This window comes from Odocoileus virginianus, chromosome 17, assembly GCF_023699985.2.
Source record: "Odocoileus virginianus isolate 20LAN1187 ecotype Illinois chromosome 17, Ovbor_1.2, whole genome shotgun sequence".
Classification (NCBI taxonomy): Eukaryota; Metazoa; Chordata; class Mammalia; order Artiodactyla; family Cervidae; genus Odocoileus; species Odocoileus virginianus.
Genome location: NC_069690.1, coordinates 23,917,356 through 23,942,835, shown reverse-complemented (window position 1 = coordinate 23,942,835; position 25,480 = coordinate 23,917,356). Strand labels below are relative to the sequence as shown.

Sequence of the window (25,480 nt, the reverse complement as noted above, 5' to 3'; positions counted from 1 at the left end):
TCCTTTACATGGGCTTTGTCCAGCTGGGTCGTCTCTGCCTTTGTCCTGCTGGGTCCACTACCCTTTGCCACTACTTGGCCTCCCGAAGGTGCCACTACTCCATCTCCGCAGAACGTCCTCTCCCCTCCCGCCATCCCCAGGCTCCAGTTCCCCCAAGATCTCTTCCTGGTGGGTTCCAGCCAGTGGTGACCCCTGTCCTGCAGCCTCCCGCTCACCTGTGCTACAGTCTGAGAGCCCCTCTATCATTCCCCCATGGGCTCCTTGGTGCCAGCGCTGCCTCCCGAGCTTGAGAAATAATCAGTTACCTTTATAAACAAATTTAGAGCACCCGGTTCTTGCTGAGCACTTCGGGTCAGCATAGAGGATACTGAGAAGAACCAGCAAAGCACTGAGGGCAGGCCCAGGGCCATGAGGGACTCAGGGACCTGGGTCTCCAAAGCCTAGCTAGGCTTGGGCCCCTGATGTCACTGCCTCTCTAGGGACCCAGTCGGCTTCCTCCGAAACGACGACTCTCCCCCAGCCGAGTTACTTACCATGGAGGCAAAGATGGGCAGGAACAGGGTGGTGGTGGCCACGTTGCTTGTGCACTCCGTGAGCACAGCAATGAGTGAGGACATGATCAGGGTGATGGCTGTCGGGGACACGGTGTGCAAGGGCTCCATCTGCTTCCCCATCCATTCTGATAGCCCGGAAGCCTGGGAAGCGCAGGGAGGGCAGTCACCACAGGGCCACTGGCTCCCAGCTCCTCCAGAGCCTGGAGGGACCTTCATCTTTCTCCGAGGAGCTCGGGCCAGCCTTCACTTCCAGCTCTCTTTCTCTGAACACATACCATAGGTGCTGTCATCCATGCCCACAGTTTCGATCTCCAACCTCACTCTGCTGTCTCTGAAATCTGTCTCCAGCCTAGCTGGTCTACTGTCTGGATTTCCACCCAGATGTCCTGGGAGCATGTCAGACTAAACACGACCCAACCTGAATTCACCCTCTCTAGCCCAGAATCTGCTCCCCCTGGGCTCCCCAACTAGGTGACTAGACTCACCTACTGTCCAACCTAGAAAGCTAAGGAGTCATCCTGGGGTCTCTCTCCCCCTTAGTCTTTATGCCCAGTGACCATGGCACCCAAAACATCTCAAGTCCATCATCTCCTCTCAGTCGCCCACAGTTCTTGAAGCTCAAGAGAGTGATTTGAGCCAGAAACTGGGAATTTATATTTAGGGCTTTAGGCTGAGAATAGATTGTACAGGGAGAGAATGAAAAGTGAACAAAGAAGAGGCTAAGGATAGAATCTTTGGGAACACTCATATTTATAGGAGAATAGAGAAAAAGTCAGCAGAGGAGGCAGAGCAGGAACAGCCAGAGTTACAAGTGGAAGAGAATGATGTTTGGGGGACCAAAAGAGGAAAGAGTTTCGAGGAGGAGAGAGTGGTCCATGGAGTCCAGTGTTCTGAAACTGTGTTAGATGAAGGCTATAGAGCATCTACTGGGTCTCCCCCAAGCCCCGCCCTTCTTAGGCCTCCACTCCAGACATCCGAGAGATTTTTTCCTAAGTGTACATCTGACCAAGTCATTTTCTGGCTTCAACTCTTCAGTAGCTGCCACCACTTTCAGAATAAAGTCCACACTCTTATCTTGACCCTCAGTGAAGCAGTTTCTGGGAGGTAACACCAGCCTTATTATCTTCTGCTGCTATTTCACACTTATTTCTTTACTGGTGTGTCACTTCTTTCTGAACTGCTCTTCCAGATATCCCCCCATCTCTAGGATGGGAAATCCTCAAGAACAGAGACTGTATCTCAATCTCCTCTGTAATTCCTATGCCTGACCTAACATAGATATAGTTGGAAGGTTTGATGATGAATGAATGAGAGATGAATAGATGGATGGATGATTGGAAGGAGAAGTGACTAAATGGATGGATATGTTCATCAAAAAAACATTTATGAACCCACTACTTGCCAGCTAGATGCTGAGCAAACAGCAATAGTAAGATAGACCAAGTTATCTATAACATTCTATCCCCGGATGGATGGACAGATGCACAGATGAATGAACAGATGGATGAAGGACAGCAGCACCAAGGCGGCTCATCCCCTCCCCCTCTAGCTCGTTTCTTCCCTATTAGGAAAGGAGGGAAGGAAGAAAGTTGCATTTTGGAGGTTATTTTCTTCCAAATGCTGTTCTCTTCCTATGTCACTACATACCTAGCTAGAGAAAAAAATTTCTAAATGGCAACAGTATCAACAAAAGAGGTCAGCAGGTAGATGAACCAAAGGAAATGGTGAAACTATTCACAAAGATTTGAAAGAAAGATTTGCCTTGAGTAAATCAAAGCAGAGATCATTATTCCCACAGCCTCCCAAGAGACTTCCCAGCGTCCCCCGCCTCTCTTGGCTAACCATGATCGTTCACTAGTCTCTGAAATCAATCAGAGAGTACTCGCTCTGTTTCAGGTACACTTCAGTGTTTGCAGATTACAAGACAGAGGCACTGTCCTCCTGAAATGTGCAGTTACGTGGAGGAGACAGACACGGAAACACAGAGGCAGAGCCCCGGGGTGCTGGGAAGGAGGGGTGCAGAGGCTCTCAGCTGCCCTCCCGGTGAAGGAAGAGGCCCTAGGCAGCCCCTCACCCTGCCCCTGCCCTGGCAGCGGAGAAGTTACCTCGCATCCTTTTGCCACAGCGAAGCCACCTCCCAGGAGAAGCACGATCCCCCAGGGCACTTTCTCCTGGGCCACCTTCCAATTCAGCAGAGGGGGTGGATAGAATGGAGTTTTCCTTTCTGAGAAGAGACGATAAAAGCACACACATACATTGGGAATTCCAGTGGTGGTCCAGTGGTCAGGACCCTGCACTTTCACTGCCGAGGGCCATGGGTTCTATCCCTGGTCGGGAAGCTAAGATTTCACAAGCCGCATGGCACAGCCAAAAAAATCACACACAACCCAAAGCAGCATTAGCAAACAAAAGAGATAAAAGTGATCTCATCAAGGGGGCATAAAAGCCTGCAAGGACAATAAGTACCATCTCATAGCTGTAAATCGGCTAAAATTTACAGTAATGACTACATTGACTGCTGGTAAAGACATGATATATTAAAGCTATTATATGCTCTGGTAGTGTTATAAATTGGTACAGCCTGTTTGAAAAGCAATCTCCCAACACATTTTAAAAGCCTTTAAGATATATATACTCTTTTACCCCAGCACCATCACTGCTAGAAATTTATCCTAAAGAAGAAACACTCTCAAAGAAAAAGCTATATATACAAAAGCATTCATTTATAATAATGAAACATTCAAAATAGCCAGAATGCTCCATAACAGGGGGATGGTTATAGCCCCCTGATACAATATAATGCCATAATTAAGAAATAAATTTGAAGGTTGCAACAGTAACAGGAAATGTTGGTAGAATAACTACAAACAAAAACATCAAAACAAAATCCAACAGAAAACAGATTGAAATATGTTTTGATTATAGCTATATAATATCTGTATGCATATTAACAAAGACTGGGAGGGAGAGAGAAACCCCCAAAATACTGATGGCATCATGGGAAATCCCTTTCTGTTCCTCTTATAAAATAAATAAGATTTCAAATGCTTAAAAAGCAAAAGAAGAGGTCTTGCACCAAACAATACCCAGGGCAGTCTTGGAAAACACCCAGTGCCCAGACTCTGTGATCGAGCCAGGCCTTTGGAACAGGGTGAGGTTTTCTCCCTCCTGGGCCCAGGGAACCTCATGGAGACCCTTGGCTACCAGGGCCCCCACCCTGATGAATGGGAGGCCAGGACAGGAGCCTTACCTTCCTCGGTCTGGCTGCAGAAGTTGAACTTGGGCTTCTGTGAAGGCATGATGAACAGCAAGATGGCCACAAAGATGGCCACGGTGGCATCGGAGGCGTACCTGGGCAGGGAAAGCACATAGGATTAGCCCGGCTTGGCTGCAGTGACAGTCACGCAACGAACCTGCTCTGTGTCTGAATGCTCCTACATGAGGAAGCTGGCTCCTCTGAGAAAGAAAAGTGATACTCCAGGACTTCCCTGGTGGTCCAGTGGCTAAGACTCTGTGCTCTCAATGCAGGGGGCCTGGGTTCAATCCCTGGTTGGGGAACTAGATCCCACATGCTGCAACTAAAGCCAAATAAATAAATAATTAAAATGAAAAGAAAGAAAGAGAGAAAGAAAATTGATACCCCAAAGGCCAAGATCAGGGATGCTGAGGCAGACTGAATCCAGGCTGGAAACCAAGACACCTATATTCTTGGCCTGGCTCTGCCACCATCTTTGAGTGACCCTGAGCAGCTCATTTCCCTCTCTCAGCCTGTGTTGCTTTATAGGTGAACTTCATGCACTCTTCTCAACCAGATTCTCTGGATTTTGGGGTCACCAGGATGACCGCAAGGACTCTGGGGCGACCCCAAGCAGATCTTCAGAATGAAATAAGGCACTGATAGGTGGCTATCTCTCAGACCACATCTTCCGCCTTTTCTAAGATATGCATGGTCTCAACTTTCCTTCCTTTCTGATCACATAACAGCCAGAAGAGAAACTCCATATTTCCCTTTGGCCAAGTCTCTTTCTAAAGAAGCTTCTGGACCCTGGATGTGCGTCTTCAGAGGGCCTCATCCGAATCTGGAGAAAGATAAGGAAGGAGAGACGGCAGAACAGAGACTGGGGAACCAGAGCACTGGGAGCCCCAGTCGTCGCCCAGCAAACTTCTGTCACAGCCTTGCTGCCCTGAGGGACCACAAGAGCACATCTGTGAGCTTGTCGGAAAGACTGGTGAGACAAAAGCAAGTCCGGAAGCCAACAGAGCATTCCAGAACTGGACGGCAGAAAAGGAGGCGAGCCATGAAAGCTGCTGCGGGAGGAGACACTTACTTTGTCTTTCCCTCTGCCCAGGCGATCGACACCCAGCCGGGCATGAAGCCGGGGTCCCGGGTGAACCAGAGGCCGACCAGCAGAAAGAAGCAGAGCAGGACGTTGATCTCAGCGAAGGAGAGGGGCCCCAGCTTCCTGTACTCCGCCCGCAGCACCTCGTGCGCAGACTTCTCCTCGCTCTTCTTTTCCAGGCTGCAGCCCCAGGACAGACTAGAGGAGGCAAAGATGACAGGGCGGGGGGAGCATGTTGGTTGGCCCCAGGGCTGGCTGAATGGAAGTGTGAACACCGGGCAGCAGAATGTGTTAGAAAGTCACAGCGGGCTGCCCATCACCAGGGGGCGTTGAGCAAGTCCCTCCCCACTCCACATCTCTGTAATCTGCCCACCCGACCCGACTTCTCAGGACGTAGTGGCAAAGTCTGTTTTGTGTGCTCAGCATATGCCCCAGGGTGTCCCCAGAACTGGAGGGTGCCCCCAAAGGAAGCCTGAGAAGGCACAGCTCAGATGGCCAGTCTAGGCCAAGACTCAGGAAGAGAGGATGGCCAGGAGGGTGGGAGACTGAGTGAAATGGAGTGGGGATGGACAGGAGTAGAGGGGGCAGAAACAAGCAGAATCGAAGCCACCTCTGGCAAGGGCGTCCTGGCCAGTATCAGTCGCCTAGGGGCCAGCTGCTGCCATCACCTAGGGGACACTGAGAAATATGGAACCAGCTCGCAGTAGAGCCAAGGCTCCCTCAAGCTCCCTGTCTTCCTTCTCCCACAGAGGCCTGGAGCTGCTTTCAATGGTACTGGCATGCCAGTCCTCATCATCAGGTGGCTCAGGAGGACACAAGGAACAAGGACAGGTCCCAGCAGACTGGGTCAGGCAGGAGCAAGGTGGGTGCTTACATTCCAAGGAGCTGAGGTAGGATTAGGGACCCAGCAGACTCGGGCGGGGGGTTGGGGGTGGAGGGGCTGGAAGTGAGTGTGGCTAAGGCAGGGGAAGAAGCCAGCCAGATCCTGCTCTTGGATAGGCTCCCAAGGGACCAGGGCCCATTGGCCAACACACCTGCCCAGGGCACCCTGCAGCACATCTCCCCGGGGAGGATACCTAGCCCTGGGGAGAGCCAAATCATAGGAAAAGACTCTGATGCTGGGAAAGATTGAGGACAGGAGAAGGGGGCAATAGAGGATGAGATGGTTGGATGGCATCACTGATTCAATGGACATGAGTCTGAGCAAACTCTGGGAGGTGGTGAAGGACAGGGAAGCCTGGCATGCTGCAGTCCATGGGGTCGCAAAGAGTCGGACACGACTGAGCGACTCAACAACAGAAGTCTTGGGGAGGGACTGGCTGGGGTCACTGGCACACAGAATACCAACCCTGAGGAATCTATCAGCCTGAAGGTGGTGGCAAGGCCAACTTGATTGTCCCTAGAGAGCCTTCCCTTCTGGGACTCCTTCCTGGGACCCTAAGTCAGACTTCCAAGGAGCACAGGAGTTGCAGAATAGGTACCCCGGTGCTGAATCCTGGAGCCAGGGCTGGATGCGAACCACCTTTAAAAGGGTAAGGGCCAGCCCGGGGATGCGACGAAGCCTCCCGTGGTGCTCAGGGGTTAGGAAAGGACGCTACAGGAGTGAGGGCTGGGAACTCAGGTCTACACAGCCTGCCAGGATCTCTGCTTTGGACAAGAGGCCAGACCGTTTGTCCCCAGGGCCACCCACCAGGGACACCTTCTAGATCATCCAGCAGGGGGATGGCTCCGCTGGGGTGGGAACTGGCCTCTCTGTCCTCGCCCCTGTGGCATGAGAGTCTGTGTTCTACCTGCCACCAATCTACTGCTTCCTGTAGTTCCTGAGACTCTGGGGCTGGGCCGGAAGCTTCAGGCTTCCAGAACAGGATAAGAGGGGACTCTGGCCACCCAGCTCTTTTCTGATGCTGGTGACACATCCTGACAACACAGCGGCTGCAGACTCTGGGGGCAGCATCATATGTTCAGTTGTCCAGTGCTGGCCCTGCCGTAATGGTGCCGCCAGGCCTTCTGGTCCCTCTGAGGCTAAGTGTTCCACGCTTATCTTTGGGTTAATCCATCTGGTGACCTCTGGGCTGGCATGAGAGAAAGGCAGGTGGATCCAGCCTTCCTGCGGGAGCCCCGGGGGGCTGGATGGGTGCACAGTGTCCTTCTGCAGTAGAATGGCCTTCCCCAAGATGCTGATGAACTGGGTAGACATGCTGCTGGAGAGGTCAAGGGACCCTGAGCCCCCTGGAAGGGGTCCAGGAGAACCCTCCTCCCTGACTCAGGGCTTAGCCTGATGAGGAGGGCTGGATGTAAGCCAGCAGCAATATCCCACGAGTCCTGAGGGGTCCTGGGGTGAGCTGCGGCCTCCTTGACTGGACATGGCCTAGGAAACTGCCCATAAACTCTGGAAGATCCATTTTTTATGAATCAGGCTGGAAGGAAAGACCCTGACATTGCTCTCCATAACCAACCAGATAAGGGATTCAAGCTGGGCAGCCAGGTGCCTAAGGGAGCAGCTTCCCTTTCACGAGGGGGTCAGGGTGGGGATGTGACGGAGGCCTAAAACCTTTATGTTTTTAATACAGCTGCTCTGATTATGGATAGAGTTGGTATTTTTTTTACTGTAGTTTTCAAAACAATTCCTCCTTCAGAAGAAGACTTAACCAAAATGCCCCTTTTCCCCCATTAACTCACAGGTTTTCATGGGCATCTTTGCCTTTCAGCTCTGAAGTCTCCTCTCTCCTGCCACATAGGCCTGTTTTTCACTATTTTTCACTGGAGCTCAAGCTCCCTGTGAATTAAGGCACAGAGCATGCGGCTCACGTAGATAAGTCCGTGCCTTTAAAAATGACAGCAACAGGGACTTCCCTGGTGGTCCAGGGGCTAAGACTCTGCGCTCCCAATGCAGGGGGCCCTGGTTCGACCCCTGGTCAGGGAACTAGATTGTGCATGCCCTTGTGAAGATCCCATCTGCCACAGCAAAGATCAAAGAATCCCAGGTGCCATAACTAAGACTGGGGGCAGTCAAATAAATAAAAACAAATTTAAAAAAAAATTTTAAATGACAACAACATTTTGAGGTGTTTGTCAGCCACACGTCATGGTTTCTGTGCAAAGCTTGGCTGCTGTCAAGGTTGACCTTGGTGAACCATGCCTGTGTGCTGGGAACCAGAAGGTAAACTTTGCAGAAGTGGCGTGCTTCTGGGAACATTGTGAGCATTCAGTAAATCTGGGCTTGGATTGATTGGGACACTCTCAGGCTATCTGCCGTGACCTGGCCTAAAAGTCACTTGCTGCCAAGTGGAAGTCTGTCCGGTTCTACACCAAACAAGCGTCTCGTTAATTGCTTTGACTCACGTTCAATGGCACACCTGCTCCTTCTCCCTGGGCTGGGTGCTGGGCGGGTGTGGGGGTCAGAGAGGACTTACTGCAGGCCCCAGAGGAGCTCGGGGTAGGGGGCGGCACTGGTGCATGACTTCAAGTGCCGGGGGTGGGCAGTGGGTTCAGAACATGGAGTGTCCAGGGAGGCCCAGAGCAGTGAGCAAGCTAGCAATCGTCAGAATCGGAATGGCGGGGGGGTGGGGGGGGTGGGAGCTGGGAAAGGAGTTGCTGAGGAAGCAGCATTTAAACTGGCCTTGAAGACTGAGGAGGTTGGAAGGGAGGAAGGCAGGGAATGGCATTCCGGGGAGAGGGAATAGCAAGTGCAAAGGCACGCGGAGTCACAGGGGTGGCAGGAAATGGAGGGCAAGCCAGCAGGAGATGGGGCTGCTGAGAAATGGTCAGAACTGGACAGGAAGCACTCTCTAGACTTAGCTGCTGAGCCAGAGGGGTTTGCTGCAGGGCCCGGCACGGTCAGACCCACTACTGTGTCACCATCTCAGACTTACTCGAATCTCATGTACATGAAGCGGAGCCACAACCAGGAGAGCAGGAGCATGATCAGCATGTTAGGGAAGGCGAATCCGAACCAGGAGGCGAAGTTCACAATGTCCTTGCTGTCCGGAAACAACCTGATGGGAGACACACCAGTCCACCCACATCTCTACCAGATGCTGGGCTGTGGAGAGTGGGTAGGCTGGACCCTCTGGGAAGAGGCTGAGCTACAGCTGGGCCCTGAGAGCTAGTCTGAAGCAGGGGGAGCTCTCCTCCTGAGGTCCAGCCACCCACACGCACCACTCGGCACTCTCTCAATCAAGCAGGGGCCCCAGAACAGAACCACGCACAAGACAAGCCTGCAGTGTGACCAGCCGACCCTCCTGGGGGTCCACACCTGGCTGAGAAGCTCATGAAAAGCAAGGCCCTTCAGTCTAGAAGAATACACCTTTGTATACACATAACTGGCCAACAGGTCCAGGGGGTCCACGGATTCCTCAGAATCACCCTGTGGGTGTGGGCTTCCACAAGAGAAGGGCCCCCTTAAAAGATCAATCTCAAAAGCTTCCCAGGGTGGGATCAGACAATGTTTCCTGGGGGCTGGAAGAGAGTCACTTCTGCCCCCAGCTCCAGGCGCTGCTCCCTTTAGCCCAAGAGTGAAGTGGCATAGCGCTTCCCTGCTGGCTCAGCAGTAAAGAATCCACCTGCCAATGCAGGAGGCATGGGCTCGATCCCCTGTAGGAGGAAATGGCAACCCACTCCAGTATTCTTGCTTGGGAAATCCCATGGCCTAAGGAGCCTGGCAGGCCACAGTGCATGGGGTTGCAAAGAATCGGACATGACTGAGCAACTAAACAACAACATAGCCACAATTTTTCTCACTCAGCCCAGACAGGCAGCTTTGCCCAGAGGAGCTCCGGGGAGAACCATAAGGCTGTCATTACAGAAACACTTGCAGAAGCAAAGCGGTCTGCTTGTTCCATCTCAAGTGCCCGCCTTGCCAGGCTGCAGGCCTGCCCTTCCCACCTCCAAGCCGCCCTCCCCACCCCTGTCCAGGGTGCTTGTCTACACAGGACGGGCGCCACCATATTTCTGTTCCTTCTCTCTGTACCTACTGCGATTTGTACTTATCTTCACTAACACATTTACATCACCCATCAGAACTCTCCAGGCACCTGCTACCCTCCCTCGCCCTTGAGTATCCCACTGGCAGGCCCAGGACCCTCTCACTTCTGTGACCCCAGCCTCACAAGACCAGGCACAGAACTACACCATCAGAGCCTGGTTCCTTTCTGGTCAAGGCTGAAAAGTTCCAAACAGCCCCCTGGTCCACCTGGAGCCACTTAAGGGCATACGTCCCCTCAAGGGCAATTAGAAGGGCCATAGTGGTGAGCCGGTGAGGCACCAGCTAACCTAACCACTAACCTTCCCCAACATCATAGAACCATCATCATTAAAGAGCAAGGTTGTGAACCGGCTTTGAGGGGAGCGTCTTTAGAGGCATCTGTTTTCTACAAGTTTTAACCAAGGACCCTGCTTCTCGAACTACGTTGTCGTTTCCCATGACGGGGTCTGGGTTCAATCCACATTCCCCTTCTGAGCAAGAATCCTGAGCCCAGGAAAGAAAGGTGGGACTTGTCCCAGGGTGAAAAGCAACCCTGTCTGTGGACATCAGCTCCCCCACTGTGGGGTCTTGAGCGTGTGCAGCGGGGCTGGGCCACAGAGGCTGAAGGCAGCACATCCTCCCTGTTCTGACATGTCCCTCTAGCCCCAGAACTCAGCTGAAGAGAAGGCAGAGGTGGGCGGGCCCCTCCAGCCCCATCCCTCTCACACTGTTATTGTCCCCAAAGTCATGGCCAGCGACTCACTCTTGCATCTGGCCCAGGAGCACCACGTTGGGTCCCGTTCCGGTCAGGGTGGCGGTGCCTCCAATGCTGGCCGAGTAACATATGCACAGGGTCAGGGCCTTGCACACGTTCTTCCTGTTGACCTCCTGCTGCCTCGCAGAGGGACCTTCCAGAGTTGCTTGGTTCCCTGTGGTGGGCACACCGCCATGAGTTGAGCCAGCCCTGGGGGCCACCTGCCCAGCTCCAGCTCCAGCTCCAGCTCCTGACCCAGCTGCTGACGTGAGGATCTGGGCGTGCCGGCTCTGCCAGCTCTTCCCCCAGGTTTTCTTTCCGCAGCCTCAAGCCCCAGGCTGTGGTCTGACCCCACCTGCCACCCACGGTCATGTCCCACGGCCCCTCAATGACTTGCGCAGAAACTCAGCGGCTTCAGACACACTCCTTTCCTTCCTGCCTCCTTGCTCTCACTGAAGATGTTCCCTTGAGTAGTCCCGATCCATCTCAGATGTCCCCTCTTCCTAGCAAGGCCTCTCCCTTTTCTGCTCTTCCTCCGTGTCTGGTTTACGGTGCTCTGTAGCCTCTCCCGAGTCAGATGAGCTGTCCGAGGGGCCCCCTGACCCCACCCCACCAGGCTCTGTGAATCTGCAGTATGAGGGTGTCTGCTTCATCTCTGCAGCCCAGGACCTGGTCCAGGGTCTGGCCATCAGCACAGGCCCCGAGAGGCCATGCAGGGCCCTGGGGATGAACGAGGCAGAGGAAAGGCACGGGCACTCTCTGACTTCCTCAATCTCAGTGTCCAGCGGGGGAGCCAAGGTGTGACCACCAGCCCCAAAACCTGTGGGAACAGAGTGGCGGAGGGACTTGGCCTGTTCAGACGAGGCCTCCCTAAGGATGAGTAGGGGTAGAAAGGATTCCAGGGCATCCAGGAGGAGCTCAAAAGATACCCAAATGAATATTCATATCAACATGTATTGATTTCTGTGATGGCAGTAACAGATGCGGGAGGAACTTGCTATAAGCTCCACGAAAAGACGGAACTTTTATGCACTAAGCACATTCCTAAAAGTTAGGAAAACAGCATTTCAAAGTATTTCTCTATGTGCTTGTAAAAAAAGAGGGCTCCAGAAAGCAGGGAGGTGGCTCACGTTTTTGGAAACAGAGGAGAAGCCTGCCCTGGCCAGGGGCTCACCTGGCAGCTCGCCGGCCTTGCCCTTTTCTGCCAGCTCCAGGGTCCCCAGGCTGGCCTCGGTGGCTGCACTCGTGGCCTCCATCTGCTGCAACACGGCCTCCACGATGGGCACCATCATGGCCGTGGTGGCCGTGTTGCTGATCCACATGGAGAGAAAGGCCGTGGCGCCCATAAAGCCCAGCATCAGCCTGCAGAGGAGGGGCAGAGAGGAAAGCCAGAGAATTCCCCACCCCCGGCCACCCCCAACCCCTAGAGAACTAGGTCCTGCCCGTGCAGGGACGCCAGGGGCCAGCACCAGGGTGCAGAAGCTGGTTTGGGACTGGATAGTCTAGGAGTGATACAGTGTTAATACCTGCCTCCCCACCTCCCTCCCTCTGCCACTCTCCACAAACATTATTGACATCTACTCTGCTGGCTACTGGGTCACCACGAGGCCTCTGCTCCCGTCGTGGCTCTAAGGAGCTCACGCTCTAGCAAGCGAAGCACAGGCACGCAGTTGGTGCCGGCAGAGCGTGGAGCAGGCCCTAGTACAACCTAGGAGCACACAGGAGGAGCAGTCCCAGCTTCCCATTTCTACCTGGAGGATTCCCAGCCCCCCAGATCCTGCTCTTCCTGAGTTCAGAAGGCCTGCGTGGAGTCAGGCTTCCAGAAGGGGGAGAGCCAGGAGGGGCCTGGGGAAGTGGGACCTCCCTTGTAGCTAACCCCCGCCCCACGTCTCCACTCACACACTGTGCCCCCCTCCACTCTGGCACGGATCAGAGCCCCAGAGAGTACTCAAAAAACATGTTCCCTTCCCGTATGGCACCCCACTTTCTACCTCTGTCCCCGCTGAGTCATCTGCCTGGAAAACTCCCCTCATGGCCCTTCAGAGCCTTCAGGCAGCACCTCTTCTCTGACGCTTCCCTCCCAACGCACACGGGGTTAGGGCTGACCACACCCTCCTCGGTCTTCTCTAGGACGCTCCTCCCTGGCTGGAGACAGAACTGTGTCCACATCTGCTCCATGAGCATGAAGGTCTGATTCTTCACCATGGGTCCCGTACACTTGGCACAAGGCCAGGAACAGAAGGCATTCCAGGGTTGGGGGGCAGGAGGGGTTTGGCTGAATGGAACTCAACTTCTTGGCCCTCAGGCCCTTCGGCAGTCAGGCCCCTCCCCAGGGCCACTCATTTATTTGCTTGTAGAAGGGTCTGGGGGCTGCCCTGCATCATGGTATAGCAGGTGTTCCTGCAGGTAGACCTCATGGCCCCCTAAGTACAAAGGCTGGAAGCCAGGCTTAGAGGAGGGGGCAGTGACAGGAGGGAGCAGAGAAGCATGAATGAATATCTTGGATTTGGTTTGGGAGCAAAATGCTCCAGCATACTCCAGAATAAGGTCCACCCGCTGATGGAGAAAAGTCTCCCACTCAAAAGGATCCTAGGAACAAGAATTCGGGGGCCTGCAAGGGCTCATGTTTCTAGGCAATCAGTTCTGATGTCACCCTGAAAACCAATCGCTGGAGGGGCTCGATGTCAAGAAGGGTCACAGGTCAAAGAGTCACAAGCCCTCACTCAAGAGAGCTGGGGTGCCAAGGGTGCTCAGACACTGGCCTCCAGGAGGGCAGGCAGGTCTCTGCCCTCAGGGCCCAGCATGGTCCTTGACACAAGGACATCGAAGGACGGACTCACTGTGAACTAACCCACCCGCCTTCCCAAGGCTGGGCTGGGTCACGGCATCATTTAGAAAGATGCATCCTGAGTTCCAGAGGGGGCATAGGGTGCCATCAGACAGGCCAGGTCCAACCCCCATGTGATGTCAGCAGACCATTCAACCCCTCTCTGCCTCAAATTCCTCATCTACAGAACAGAACATGGGTAATGAGAATAAACCCCAACTCTCAGAGGTGTGGTAAGAGAAGAGGTGATGAGTAAGCCCCTGGTATCATGCCCTGGGCACTGCAGGCACCATGGTGAGTCTGCGAGTTTAGCTCCAGACTTGGCGGGAATGGCCTGTGACTGGTAGGGAGACCTTGAAAAGGGGTGAGACCACTGAGTGGTGGGGGGAAGGTGAGGTGGGCAGCAGCTTTGCAGAGGGAATAGATGTGCCAGCTTTGGATGACTTTTCTACTCCCCCCTGAGCTAGGTAGTTGAGCCATCTCTTTCCTGCTTTTGCCACAAAACTCCTAGGGGTATCAGGTAGAGCTTGATCCAGCCTGCACCCACCTTGTGCCCTGGATCCTGCAGCCTTTCCTCCAGGAAGTCTTCTGAACATGCAGGGACCCTTGCTGAGCAGTCTTCTCTAGATTCAGAGAAACTTTACCCACTGCTGCTTACCATACACACCCCGCCCCAGTTGCTCCCCGACTCCCACCATCCTTGCATCTGGCCTCCCTAGCTAAGGTTGTAACATGACCCACCCAAGGGTCTGCCTGGCTGCCCTGCCCAGGTAAGGCCATGGTCAGCCCTTCCCTGTGAGTCCGCGCCCCATATTCCCCTCCCCAGCCCTGGGCCTAACTGTGAAAGCGAGGAGGCATAATTACTGTGCAGGCTTGGTCCCCACCCAGAGGAGCGTGCGCAGAGCAATCCTCTTGTGCAGGTTCCAGTGCTCCACAGCCACAGCCACGATGAGACCGCCAAGGAACAGCATGTTGGTATCCTTCATGTACTGGATGCTCACCTGCAGGTGGGCACAGAGGCCCTGTCAGACCCGCCCCCTGGCCACACACTCCTTGGGCTCAGGGCCACCCAAGTCCCCAGAGACAGGCGAGCAGAACAGATGCTGACTTCAGGGCAGCTTGGAGTGGGCACGGAGGGTCAAGGGTATGTCTCTCTGCCAGAGAGAGCGCACAAACAGGGTCTGATCTGGTCGTCCGGGTCCTACGCAGCTGAGAGCCGAGCTCAGAGGATGAGTCATAGGGAGAAATGTTCTGGGGCTGCTCACCTGCTTGGAGTCCAGAATCCTGAAGAGTGGGAAAAGCAAGGCAGGCAAGAGGGCGGTGATAGCCAGAGGGATGACTTCTGTGCACCAGTAAACAGCCATGATGATGATGATGTAGGCACACCTAACAAACTGGAGAGACAGCCCTGAGATCCTGCAGACTGCTGCCATCCCGCTCCCCAGCCCAGAACACTCAGCATGGCAGTGGGCATGCATGCCTGTGTGCTCGGTCACTTCAGTCGTGTCCAACTCTTTGCAACCTTGTGTACTGGAGCTCACCAGGCTCCTCTGCCCATGGCATTCTCCAGGCAAGAACACTGGAATGGGTTGCCATGTCATCTGATTTGAAAAGCCAGCTCATTGGAGAAGACCCTGAGGTGGGGAAAGGTTGAGACTAGGAGAAGGGGAAGACAGAGGATGAAATGGCTGGATGGTATCATCAACTCATTGGACATGAGTTTGAGCAAGCTCTGGGAAATGGTGAAGGATAGGGAAGCCTGGAGTGCTGTAGTCCATGGGGTTATAAAGATCTGGACAACCTCCAGGGATCTTCCTGATCCAAGGATCTAACATGCGTCTCTTATGTCTCCTGCACTGGCAGGCAGGTTCTTTACCACTAGCACCACCCAGATGCACAGCACAGCTATCTTCTAATTCAATCTTTTTACTTGCATCACTCCACAATGCTGCTTCCTTTCTTTTTTTGCAAGTCAGATCATATCACTCCTTTGTTTAAAAGCCTTTCTCTGCCTTCAGGACAGAAGCCAAATGCCCTAGCACTCTTTGGAGACCTTTCTGCCACAGAGCAGGCCCCTCCAGCCACATCTCCTTGCCCACTCCCACTTTGAGCTCCATAACCCCAGAGCCATGGTGAGAACTGAGGCCAATGCCCTGCCTCCCGCGACTGCAAGACGCTCCCTTGGCCTGGAGAGAGTGCTCCGGGCTCAGCTCACCACTGCTCCTTGGGCATCTCCCCCTTCCTGCCCCTAGCCTGGGTCTGCGCCCTTCCTCTACACCCCTGCCCCCACCCCCAGCAAGCAGCACACTTCAGTTGGCATTATTTGTTTCACTAGCACCACTCCTGACTTCCTGCCCCCACAACCCAAAGAGTGGAGTCAGCAATGGAGAGCAGAATCCATGTCACTCAGCATCCAACACAGGCCTGACACCCCAGGGACACTCAGCAAGTGCTGATTGGAGGAACGACCCGCACAGCACGGGCTGTGACAAGCGCACCTGCACAATCACGGTTTGTCATCACCCAAGATAACATGTGTTATATGCATGGAACATTGGACAAAGAGACATTCTTTGTCCGGATTGTGTTATCAGTGATAAAATACGAGCACACCAGGACACCCCCCTGCTCTGATGCAGGGTTTCTCAGCCTCAGCACTACTGATGCTTTGAGGGGGAGGGGCCTGTCCTGCGCATGGCAGGGTGTGTGGAAGCCCCCCAGCCTTCATCCCACTAGATGCCAGTGGCACTCTCCATCTGTAACAACAACAACAAAAGGTCTCCAAACTTTGCCAGATGTCCCCGAGTTGAGAAGGAGAGGGGAGTCAATGCTGCTGACAGCACTGGGCTGAAGGCAGGACAACAATGTGGTTAGAAGCCCAGCCTTTGACACCCGGCAGGCCTGATCAGTGATCATTATCTGCCATTGTGTGGCCTACCTTGTCTTTGAGGTGAGAAAGATAGGAATGATCTGCTGCAGGGGTAGGCAGTGAGGGAGTGTGCTGCAGAGATTTCAGACACCGTTGTTTAGTCACTAAGTCTTTTGCAACCCCGTGGTTGCAAAACACACCAGGCTCCTCTGTCCATGGGATTTCCCAGACAAGAATACTGGAGTGGGTTGCCGTTTCCTCCTCCAGGCATCTTCCAGACCCAGGGATTGAACCCTCATTGCTTGCATTGGCAGGCAGATCCTTCACCACTGAGCCACCAGAGAAGCCTCTTAAGCACAGTAGTACTGTCTAAACTCAGTCTCCTTATCATCAGATGATAGCAATTCTCAACAATGTCTTTGATAAAATACTCCTCCCACTCCCAACCCTGGCTGACCCCTGCTTGTTTCAAGTCCTCACGTATAAATCAAGGATTGAAGAGCACCCATCCTAAACGTACACCACATAGAAAGTGATATTTTTATTATCTAAACAGCAGGTGACACGTGTAAGCAATTTTCCCAGACAGTTCCTGGAGCCTCCAAACGTAACCAATAGAAAGCACACGAGACTAACAATCCCCTCTCCTCTTTGCTTCTATCAGGAGGCTCAGGAGATGCCCCTGAATAACGTGCTAAGTCACTTCAGTCGTGTCCAACTCTTTGTGACCCCATGGACTGTAGCCCGCCAAGCTCCTCTGTCCATGGAATTCTCCAGGCAAGAATACTGGAGTGGATTGCCATGCCCTCCCACAAAGTTGACCCTCCCTCATCTACAATGCTCCAGAGGGTTGTGGGTAGAGAAGGAAAGGACAGGTGACCTTTGAGAAGCCTGAAGAGAGGCTGGCAACCGTGCAAAATGAGATGGGTTCCAACTGCAGGTGGAAGCCTGAACCCCAGTGAGCTCAGAGCCTTCTCTGCAGCAGAGAGTATGACCAGAGGAGTACTTCAAGCTGAGCTCACTGTGGACAATGGGATTTAAAGGTCAGCACCCAGCACAGTACTGAGCACAAAGGGTAGCTCAATAAATACATTAAATGCACAACTGAAGAAAACTGTGGCTTATCATTAACCTAATTATTAAGAAGGGCATCCGGGACATGTTGTTTAATGGGAAAAGTGTAGCTAAAAGAACATACTGTGTGTACATTATGGGATTTGAAAGTATTTTCATTCAATGGGACTTCCCTGGTGGTCCAGTGGCTAAGACTCTGCACTCATAATGCAGGGGGCCCCTGTTTGAGCCCTGGTCAGGGAAATAGATCCCACATGCTGCAACTAAAAAATCCTGTATGCTGCAATGAAGACGGAAGATCCTACATGCTACAATTAAGACCTAGTACAGCCAAAAAAAAAAAAAAAAAAGTATTTTCATTTTTACTTTATACTTTCCAGACTTTAAGAATTTTTAATAATAATGAATGCATTGTTTATTTAATAAAAAGCAATTTTAAAAAAAAGAAAGAATCCAGAAAATGGGTAGAAAAGTGGAGGAGAGATGATGACTGGAAGGAAGCAAGGTGTAGGAGAAGAATAAAAGAAGGAAGCCTGCAGCAGAGAGGCTGGGGCACCAGTGGAGGGGACTCACCCTAGGAGTCGCTCCCCTCCCCTTGGACGATGCAGCCTTCCCTGCGGCTCTGCCCCCGACCCTGGGTTTCCTTGCAAACTTTGTGACCCTGGGGATGGGGGCAGGGAGCTCTTCAGTGGTGACCAAAACAGAAGCTCAAAAGGAGAAAACAAGGAGACAGGGCTCCAGGCTCCCAGGCACCTGCCCCACCACCAGGCAGGAAAAGGCAGAAAGGCAGCCTTTGGAGTGACTGTCACTGATGTCTCCCCTTCCCTCTCCTGATCCTCCCTCCCAGACTAACTTAATGACATGCAGACACAACTTGAGCTGGGGCTCCTAGCTCAGGGTCTCCACTGTATGTTGGTGGGGTGGGGGGCGGGTGGGCTTGGTCACACTCTCCTGGAGCAGGAGGGTCAGCAAAGTGACTATAATTAGGGGAACACTACTCCCACCAGCAGGACTCAAATCACAGCTCTCCTGCCTGACTCCCTCCCACAGCTGGTAACAGCCCCAGATCTCTTTTCTACAGAGGAAATACTGTGGATCACAGTTGATGTGGAAGGTCCACCCTTGTTGGACCTGCTGTCCTCAGCCCATCCAGGGTCTGTGATCAGCCTACCCAACGGCTCCTCCCCCACCTAGGAACCAGCATGACCTGTTTTGGCACCTACGGCCATAAAATGTCAAAACCAAGCCTTCTTGCTCCATTGTACAGATGAGAATATCAAGGCCCAGGGAACACAGGAGTGTGGCTAAAATCACAAGGATGGGGTGAAAGGTGGAAGTCCAGTTCTCTCAAAGCCTGGCTTCCTGATACCCAGTACAATCCCACTCCTCCAGAACTGCCTTCAGCGCGTCCCCTAAAGAGATCCTCTGTTGCCCAAACCTTCCTGGGTTGTGGAGGGGGAGCAGAGGTTTCCTGTCTGGGCTGAGAGAGTGAAAGGCTGAAAGAGGGAATGAGTAAGGAGCAGCCAGCAGCCACAAAAGGTTTCAAAGGGCTCGGGCCTCTGCCAAACGGGCCTCTCACTGCCCAGCGGGGCCCGGGCCAGCGCTCCCGGCACCGCCCCCACCCTGCGGCCAAGGCCATTCATTCTCTGCTTCCTTCCAGGGAGCCCTCGGAGGCCAGGGCTTGGGACACAGCTTCCCCGCAACCCTGGGTCGTGCCACCCAAGGCGTGAGTTCTGGGAACATGTCCTGCCTCCTGCCGGAGCCACAGTGGGCAGTGAGCAAAAGCAGGCCAACCTGACCTGCCTTTTCAGCTGGGAGTGGCAGCAAGACTCTGATTCAGCTATGGCTTCCTAGGCTTCAGAGCTGGAAAGAAATGTGCATCATAGATTGGGAAACTGAGGCTCAAAAGAGGGCCAGAGGGGGACAAAGATGGGACTCAGGATCCCCTGGTGGTTCAGACGGTAAAGAATCTGCCTGCAATGCGGGAGACCTGTGTTCGATCCCTGGGTTGGGAAGATCCCCTGGAGGAGGGCATGGCAACCCACTCCAGTATGCTTGCCTGGAGAATCCCTGTGGACCGGGGGGCCTGGTGGGCTACAGTCCATGGTGTTGCAAAGAGGCAGACACAACTGAATCACTAAGCACAGCACAGAATCCACCAAGGTCATGACTTTTTCCTGTCTGTCTCTGACTGGCCTCAGAAGCCACCTACAGCTGGGAAGTCCTCAGTCCCTAAGTGAAGAGACAGGAGCGAGAAGGAAAAGACAAGTGCCCAAGCTCCCTGTTGGCACAGGTGTCTTTTAGGGGCCCTGGGGACCGGGCTATGCACCTGGAGATTCTGAGCCTATGGATGGGCTGTGTGGCCAAGATCTGTGCTATTTTCTAGGTTTGTGTGCTTTGCCAAGACGGTTCTTGTTTGCTGGGATCTGTGAATCCCAAGATCCATGCCCCTCAGAATTCCTCACAGGGCACCTCCCACGGCATCCGCAGCTCCAGAAGGTGCGTGCCCCCGGGGAAGTCGTGCCCGCCCGGGAATCCGTGCGCTCCACCTAATGGTTCCGGGTTTGGTGCCCCAAAAGGGGCACCCGGCTCCCGGAAGTCACCGGGCTGCCCAGAGACACAACTGACCTTGGCGGGCATCAGAATGATGAGTGGCAGCAGCAGGATCGGGGTGAGGAACAAGATCACGAAGGACTTGAACTTGGAGACATAGCTCAGTGCAGAGGCCATCGCGGAGAGGGAACCTGGCAGGAGAAGCGAGAGAAGGGCAGCCAGTCGTTGCACGGGCTTAAGAAGGGGCCGCAGTCCAGGGAGGGGGTTGGAGGGGGCGGCGGCAACTCCGCCTCCCACGACGGAGCCTCCCCTCGGCTCCGGGGGCGGGGCCACCCCGCAAGGTCGGTGGGACAAGCCTGCCCCCAACTCTGCCTCTGGGCCGCCGCGGGCGGCGCCTGCGGGCTCCAGCAATTCGGGCAGGCTCTCCAGGAAGGGTCGGGTGCCCGGCACCTCCAGACTCTCCAAGCCCCAATCGCTCCCTCCTTTTCACCTGTGATGCCCTAGAGAGGAGTGCCCGAGGGCGTCCAAGCGGGAGGGATCTGTCATTCAGTCTGGGCTTAGACATTCGGGTGCCCCTCCCGCCCCCAGTCCCCTCTGCATCTTCATCTGCCTTTCCTGGACCCCGTCTGGGTCCCAGGTGAAGGTTCCCAGCGGTTTTTGAGTCTTTCAGATCCATCTCCCCAACCTCTCCCTCCTTTTCACCTGGTTACTTCTGCTCCTCACACGCCGCCGATCCCGGAGGGGTCTCTCGCAACCGCAATGACCCACCGAGCACCTAGGGCGGTCTGCTCCGGGGGCCTCTTCTCCTCGCCTCCCACCAACCCCACCACCCCCATCCGGGTCACGCTCGGCTTCCCTGCCCGGACCCCGCTGTTCTGGGCACAGGACCGGTCCCCAGCGCCCACGCTCTCTCCCACCCAGCGCATGCCGGGCACTCTCCAGCGATCGCGCAGGAGGTGAGGCCACTGTCCGGGGCTGTCCCGGCGGCTTTCGCCCTCCAGCGGATACCCGCGCAGCAGGGCCGACGCTCCGCTGGCGCTGCGTCCGCGGAAAGCCGACTGAGTCCGCCTGACAGAGAAGTTACTGTCATTCTACAAGGAAAAGAGAGTCCACAAAGGAAGGGACTTAACTGAGGCTGCACTGAGAAGGTCGTTCATTCCCTGAGCAGCCGCCTGCAGGGTACTGAGCAGCTATTGTGTTCTGAGCCCTGTTTTGTGTGCTGGAGGCACAGGGATGCAGACGCTGCCACCACCCCCAACAAGCACTTTTCTTCCTTCTCTGCCTCCCTGTCTTCTCAATCTGCAGTCTTCTTTGGAGGAGTCCTACCCCTGTTTGTGGTTTAACCGTAACCTTCTCCATAGAGATTACTATCCTCTCTCTTTAGAGGATAAGATGTCTGAAGAGGAGGACAGAGGATGAGATGGTTGGATGGTATCACCAACTCAATGGACTTGAGTTTGATCAAACTCTGGGAGATCGTGAAGTACAGGGAAGTCTAGCGTGCTGCAGTCAATGGGGTCGCAAAGACTCAGTCACACTGGTCCACTGAAGAACAACAATCCTTGATCTTCCACCTAGCTCTGATGCCAGAGTCCCAGATTCTCCATATTCCCAACGTCTTCCAGTCTGGATGTGTCTCAGGACCCTAAACTCATCACATCTTAATTCAGATTCTCAAATCTCCTGCTGTGACCTCCACCTAAGGACAGGTATTGCCCCAAGTCCTCCCTGCATCTGCCTCTCATATACCCTTCTGCTTTGTAACTCTCATTCATCTAACCCTGGCTTTCCTCCCATCCCACCCCCACCCCCTGCCCCATCCCAGGGCACTTAGCACTATTTGTACCTATTTATTTACTGGTGTGATTTTTTTTATTTGATGTCTATTTTATTCGTCCCCATATGTCCAACCAGCACCTTTCACAGTACCTGATCCAATGTGTGTGCGCAAAACTTTTTCTCTGGGATGTGTGAATAAATGCAAGTTATCAACAAAAACAGTCAAGAGTCAACCTAAGAAAACAAGGGAAATTTTTATTCCAGCCAGCTGAAGGATTATGATTCAAGGAAGTCATTCAGAAAACTCTGAGCACTGCTCTGTTAGAGGTCAAGTCACTTCAGTTTTTGAGACGAAGTGTGTTACATCAAAGTAACATGTTGATGATCTAGTCCAAGGAAGTAAATTGGTTACTGTGACCCGTTCCAGGATTGAAAGAGAAATGTTATCTCCTAAGGAATTATCTTGCTGGTGAGAAAATCTCCCTCCTTCTTTTTGAAAGTAGGCCTTCCTCTGTCCTCTAGGGGATCTAGTTAACATATAACAGGCTTCCCCGGTGGCTCAGTAGTAAAGAATCCACCTGTGCTGTAGGAGAGGCAGATTTGATTCCTGGGTTGGGAAGATCCTCTGAAGGAGGAAATGGCAACTCACTCCAGTATTCTTGCCTGGGAAATCCCATGGCTGAAGAGTCTCGTGAGTTACAGTACATGGAATGGCAAAAGAGTCAGACATGACTTAGCGACTAAACAACAATATCAAGATAGTTATCGTATAATGCAGGTGTACAACGCACACTATAGGGAAGACAGAAGTGGTTCAAACGGGCAGAGAATTCTATTTTTAAATTTTTTCCTGCCTTAAGAATAATATTATTTCATCCAAGTACACCATTTCCTTACAATGATACAACTGCTTTTGTTACCCAACTGAACTTGGGTCCATTAGGCCAACTCTATTCTGGCCTGGAGAATTCCATGGGCTGTATAGTCAGTCCATGGAGTTGCAAAGAGTCAGACATGCCTGAGCAACCTTCACTTTTCACTTTTACCAAAGCCAATCTACTGACATTAGGTTGTGGGGAATTGTGATGCTGCAGGTGCCAAGCAAGGAGATCAGGCAGCTCATGCTCAAAAAAATTCAAACACTCCAATGACTTTCAGGGAAGAGCTTTTTTTTTTTTATTAGTTGGAGGCTAATTACTTTACAATATTGTAGTGGTTTTTGTCATACATTGACATGAATCAGCCATGGAGATACATGTATTCCCCATCCGATCCCCCCTCCCACCTCCCTCTCCACCCGATCCCTCTGGGTCTTCCCAGTGCACCAGGTCCGAGCACTTGTCTCATGCATCCAACCTGGGCTGGTGATCTGTTTCACCCTAGATAATATACATGTTTCGATGCTGTTCTCTTGAAACATCCCACCCTCGCCTTCTCCTACAGAGTCCAAAAGTCTGTTCTATACATCTGTGTCTCTTTTCCTGTTTTGCATATAGGGTTATCGTTATCATCTTTCTAAATTCCATATATATGTGTTAGTATATTGTAATGGTCTTTATCTTTCTGGCTTACTTCACTCTGTATAATGGGCTCCAGTTTCATCCATCTCATTAGAACTGATTCAAATGAATTCTTTTTAATGGCTGAGTAATATTCCATGGTGTATATGTACCACAGCTTCCTTATCCATATCTGCTGATGGGCATCTAGGTTGCTTCCATGTCCTGGCAATTATAAACAGTGCTGAGATGAACATTGGGGTGCACGTGTCTCTTTCAGATCTGGTTTCCTTGGTGTGTATGCCCATAAGTGGGATTGCTGGGTCGTATGGCAGTTCTATTTCCAGTTTTTTAAGAAATCTCCACACTGTTTTCCATAGCGGCTGTACTAGTTTGCATTCCCACCAACAGTGTAAGAGGGTTCCCTTTTCTCCACACCCTCTCCAGCATTTATTGCTTGTAGACTTTTGGATAGCAGCCATCCTGACTGGCGTGTAATGGTACCTCATTGTGGTTTTGATTTGCATTTCTCTGATAATGAGTGATGTTGAGCATCTCAGGGAAGAGCTTTTAAGGGCAACGTTTGGGGTGAGAGTTGCAGGGTACATGACTTTCTTCTTGTTGGTCAGTAATGGTGAGGCAACAGGGTGGTGTTTGGGACTCTTAATCATCAACCTTCTGGTTCCAACTGTCAATTTTTAAAAAATGCACAATGTGAGAGTTGCAAGTTAAGTTTTATTTGGGGCAAAATGAGGACTGCAGCCTGGGGAGACAGCACCTCAAATAGCTCTGAGAAACTGCTCCAAAGAGCCAAGGGGGCAAGGTGAGTGTATATGTGACTTTTGGTGAAGGGGAAACACATGCAGTCAAGCACGTATTTTTCCAGAAAGTTTCTACTAGTCGAATGAAACCTTTGCTAGTTATGAGGAACAGTTGTCACCATGAAGGATTTTAGTGCTTTTTTAGATACGGGAAGATCCAAGAATTGGGCTCATAGAATCAGTTCCTGAAAATATCTGACTATCTGAAAATCTATCCTGCCAGTTTTGCCCCCAAGCACAGAGTGCCTCATTTCTGGTCTCCACCCTCAACTGCTTAAGGAGTATTGAAGGTCAGCAGCTCCAGCAGCATACAACTTAATCCTTGTAGTGGTAGATAGGTAGACGGCAAGTGCCAATTTTTAGTTGACACAAACTAGTCCGGGGTCTATGTGCTTGTGATCAACATGTATGCCCATCCTTCACCTGGTAAGAGGGGTCTTATTTCTTGCAGAACAATTCAAAGATTTGGGTCGGACTGTATGTATATCCCTTGAAGAGGTAATAATACTCTGTTTTGCTGCTGAGCTATTGTTTCTTGACTGCTTTTCTTTTGTTTCTGTGTTCCCTCACTTTCCTAGTTAGTATCTGCTTGAGTCTGCTCTGTGGAATTCAGGGAAGATCTAGGAGGCTACAGCCTTTTTCTACAAATAAGAAATGGACACAAAGGAGCTTTTTTTTTCTTTAAACCCAGGAGGGCCCCACTGGGTCTTGTTTGGTTTCAATTCCCCTTTTCTTTGATTCTCCTCGTATATCATGCTAAATGCCTGGCTGGATGACTCACAAGCTGGAATCAAGATTTCTGGGAGAAATATTAATAACCACAGATATGCCACCCTATGTCACAGGGTGACACAGATGATACCACCCTAATGGCAGAAAGCAAAGATGACCTAAAGAGCCTCTTGATGAAGGCAAAAGAAAAGAGTGAAAAAGTTGGTTTAAAACTCAGCATTCAAAATACTGAGATCGTGGCATCCAGTCCCATCACTTCATGACAAATAGATCAGGAAAAAATGAAAACAGTGACAGATTTTTTTTTCCCTTGGGCTCCAAAATCACTATGGACACTGACTGCAGCCATGAAATTAAAAGACACTTGCTCTTTGGAAGAAAAGCTATGACAAACCTAGACAGCACATTAAGAAGCAGAGACATCACTTTGCTGACAAAGGTCCATATATTCAAAGCTGTGATTTTTTCAGTAGTCATGTAAGATGTGAGAGTTGGACCATAACGTAGGCTGAGCACCAAAGAATTGATGCTTTTGAACCTTGGTGCTGGAGAAGACTCTTGAGAGCCCCTTGGACACCAAGGAGATCAAACCAGTCAATCCTAAAGGAAATCAACCCTGAATATTCATTGGAAGGACTGATGCTGAAGCTGAAGCTCCAATATTTTGGCCACCTGAGGAGAACAGCTGACTCACTGGAAAAGACCTTGATGCTGG

At 52.3% G+C, this 25,480-nt stretch overlaps 1 protein-coding gene across 2 annotated transcripts in view; it reads right to left on the bottom strand.

Moving 5' to 3' along the window:
- Nucleotides 1-20,972, bottom strand: part of SLC13A5 (solute carrier family 13 member 5) — a 30,197-nt gene extending 9,225 nt beyond the window's left edge. The window contains exons 1-11 of one of the 2 annotated variants that reach the window (XM_070478911.1): nucleotides 20,637-20,972; nucleotides 20,010-20,125; nucleotides 14,704-14,832; nucleotides 14,303-14,439; nucleotides 11,786-11,973; nucleotides 10,621-10,786; nucleotides 8,767-8,889; nucleotides 4,883-5,092; nucleotides 3,805-3,905; nucleotides 2,660-2,778; nucleotides 534-695 (exon numbers count right to left, since the gene is read on the bottom strand). In XM_070478911.1, the coding sequence (XP_070335012.1) occupies nucleotides 534-695; nucleotides 2,660-2,778; nucleotides 3,805-3,905; nucleotides 4,883-5,092; nucleotides 8,767-8,889; nucleotides 10,621-10,786; nucleotides 11,786-11,973; nucleotides 14,303-14,439; nucleotides 14,704-14,832; nucleotides 20,010-20,111 (1,437 nt within the window). In that variant the 5' untranslated portion in view covers nucleotides 20,112-20,125; nucleotides 20,637-20,972. The remainder of the gene's footprint in view (nucleotides 1-533; nucleotides 696-2,659; nucleotides 2,779-3,804; nucleotides 3,906-4,882; nucleotides 5,093-8,766; nucleotides 8,890-10,620; nucleotides 10,787-11,785; nucleotides 11,974-14,302; nucleotides 14,440-14,703; nucleotides 14,833-20,009; nucleotides 20,126-20,636) is intronic. The other variant, XM_070478910.1, reaches the window with a different exon arrangement.
- Nucleotides 20,973-25,480: the final 4,508 nt, after the last annotated feature.